This window comes from Mandrillus leucophaeus, unplaced genomic scaffold (genome assembly GCF_000951045.1).
Source record: "Mandrillus leucophaeus isolate KB7577 unplaced genomic scaffold, Mleu.le_1.0 Scaffold342, whole genome shotgun sequence".
NCBI classification, from domain to species: Eukaryota; Metazoa; Chordata; class Mammalia; order Primates; family Cercopithecidae; genus Mandrillus; species Mandrillus leucophaeus.
In genome coordinates, this window is record NW_012103610.1 from 298,010 (window position 1) to 300,800 (window position 2,791).

Here is a 2,791-nt window from a genome sequence, read left to right on the forward strand (position 1 = left end):
AGTAAGTGTATGATTTTAGCTATTCTGCAATCTGCTTTGGCAATAAAGTACATTTATTTCCAACTACTGTGCTCTGGGCTAATAGAATACAAAACTTTTAATGAAACTGAACAAATGTTTGCTTATTATAAACTCAAAACACAAATTTACTTATATGTCAAAAGTTCACTGGAGGCCAAAGGAAAGACAAATGTGAGTTAATGAGTTATGTAACTTTGCTTTCTCTAAGATAATAAGTAAGTATTAATTCCTGAATGAAAAAGAGATAAAGGGAGCCCTTGGCAATGAACTTCATCTACCCAAATGTCATGGTATTTTATCAATTTCATTAACCACCCCCTACCAATGTCTTAAAATTGATGCTTCTGTACTTTTCAAAGCACTTTCATATAGATATAGTTAGATATAGTCTCATTTTACCTGGAAACCAAATGAGATAATTAGAAAACACTCATCCCAAGTTAATAGCTAAAGGAGCAACAGAGAGAATGTACTAAAGATCAGAGCTAGTTACTGATAGAACCACATTACCAATCAGGCTTTCCAATTCCTAATCACTACACTATGCTATGCTCATAAGCAACATTACACGTCCACTCTCAGGAACTGATGAAAAACCATCTTCCTTCTACCACTAAAAGTGTTCACCTAACACAACTAATTCTTGAGCTTTAGCCAAAAACCAGAATGAGATTGGTGAACCTAACTCTGCTAGACATTCAACAGGTAATAAAAGCAAAACTAGACAAAATTTTAAGAATACATGCCCCAGATTCTTTCTCTATCAGAGTAAATTTCTTCGTCTTTACCTTCCAAGTAAAAATACGCAAAAAGAGGTTAGGAAAAAGAAAACCAAGAATATCTTAATCACGACTCTTTCCAAATTGACAAATCCATTGATCATGACTGTTGAGTTATATACAATAAATAGTCTTACCTCTTTAATTAGAAGCTTAAAAACAGAAGGCACTTTTACAGCAATTTCATTTACTCCATAAAGCAGTTTTCTATAACAGGAAAATACATTAATACTATTACATTATATAATAGTAGCATAATTTATGAAAGGCATTGTATTAGGTAAGGCTTAAACCACAGACTGTTCTCATTCATGTCTCCAAACACTTATCTTCTATAATTCAAACTCTCTACCTACAGAATTTAAAACAAAGAAGTCAATAGTAGATACCTATACTGGTAGCATTTAACTTCATTTTGTCTCACATCTTTATGTGTGACAAGTATCTTTCCCACTAGTCTATAATACCATGTGAGCAAAAGGTTCTCTTTTGCATCCTTGAACACACTGGATCTTAACAATTTTGAATTACAATTAACTTTTGCAAGAAACCAAATAAATTGGAGGGATCTTATTTTTTTAATACTGCACTAACAGTGTTTAGTTCAACACATTGTGCATTTGACTTTAAAAGAAAATGCTTTTAAAGTTTAAATGTTTCCACTTAATTCCTTATGTTACAGTAGTATTTTCTATATGATAGAGTAATTCTTGACTTTTATGAAGTGTAAGTCTAAATGAGTGAATTTTATGTTCTACCCCTTTGAAAGAACATGCTACAGAACTGTAAGAAAATTTCTTATGGAATTTCAAAATGGCATTTATCTTTAACATATGCAATACACTGGTGTATTTTTATGATTTAACAAGGAGTAACACTATGAAGAAGATTACTTCTCCCAATTTACAATTTTTCATTACGGTGAATTTGAACTATCAATTGTAAGGCATACCATTATTATATGATCAAGAATGACACTTCACCAACTCTGTGACACATCCCAATTTCAGAGATGTCAAAAGGTAGAAAAATGTGCACCTGGCAACTGATGAAATACGGTATAATTTCAGGGATACCAATTCCAAAATATCAGCTTTCACATTTTTATAATTCTTAAACTGACAAGACAGTCTTACCCAAATAAAATATCAATAAATTCTCAACTACTATGTCTGTAATATTTAAGTATCTGTTAATATGTACAACTATATGGTAAAGGGTTGACTATGTATACTACTGCTTTCAGGAATTTTGAGAAGATCTAACTTTAGTTGGATAAAAATTACCTGTAGGCATGCATCCCCTTTGTCAGTCCTGCACTATGCTTTTCATAAATTGACGTACAAGAAACACCTTCATCCAGTCCCCTAAATAAATCCAAAGTTTTTACTTTAAACAAAGTTTAAAATATCCAAATTTCTTAACGCCTCATTTTTCTATATGCCTGATTTTATAAAGGTGTGACTTCCTTACAAATGCTTAGAAACCCTTAACAAAAATTGAGATAACAAATGAGAATTTTTAAATCTCAAATTCTTAAGATAAACAATGACAAATCTAAGTCTCAAACCCAACTTCAAAACTATTCAATGTATTTATTGCAGGATAGATGAGATGGCTCTAAATACTCAAGTTTATATAATAATATCATTATCCTTAAGACTGTGCCAAAGGTGTAATAACTAAAATTAAACTTTAAAATTTTAAGATAAAGTATAACTTGAGAATTCTAAACCAAAGATGAAAAAATTTTACTTTTTAGCTACATAGTTTCTCCTTTTCAATTTTAGAGTCAAACTAAGAATTTCTATTCATTGTCTTCCATCTCCATAAAAGCATCAGTTCAAACCCTTCCCTAATGCATACCTGGTTTGAAGTGCAGAATTTACGAGTCACAGACAATGCCTAAAATCTGTAGTAATTACAAATGGGATTCAACTAACATATCCACTTTTTCCCAAAATATCTTAATTATGCTTTTTTTTTTTTTT

At 30.9% G+C, this 2,791-nt stretch overlaps 1 protein-coding gene across 1 annotated transcript in view; it reads right to left on the reverse strand.

Annotated features, from left to right (window-relative positions):
* The window catches only part of ATP13A3 (ATPase type 13A3), a 76,646-nt gene that overhangs the window by 63,196 nt on the left and 10,659 nt on the right, over positions 1 to 2,791 (reverse strand). Inside the window, exons 6-7 of the mRNA XM_011988979.1 lie at positions 2,087 to 2,167; positions 938 to 1,007 (exon numbers count right to left, since the gene is read on the reverse strand). Of these exons, the coding sequence (XP_011844369.1) occupies positions 938 to 1,007; positions 2,087 to 2,167 (151 nt within the window). The remainder of the gene's footprint in view (positions 1 to 937; positions 1,008 to 2,086; positions 2,168 to 2,791) is intronic.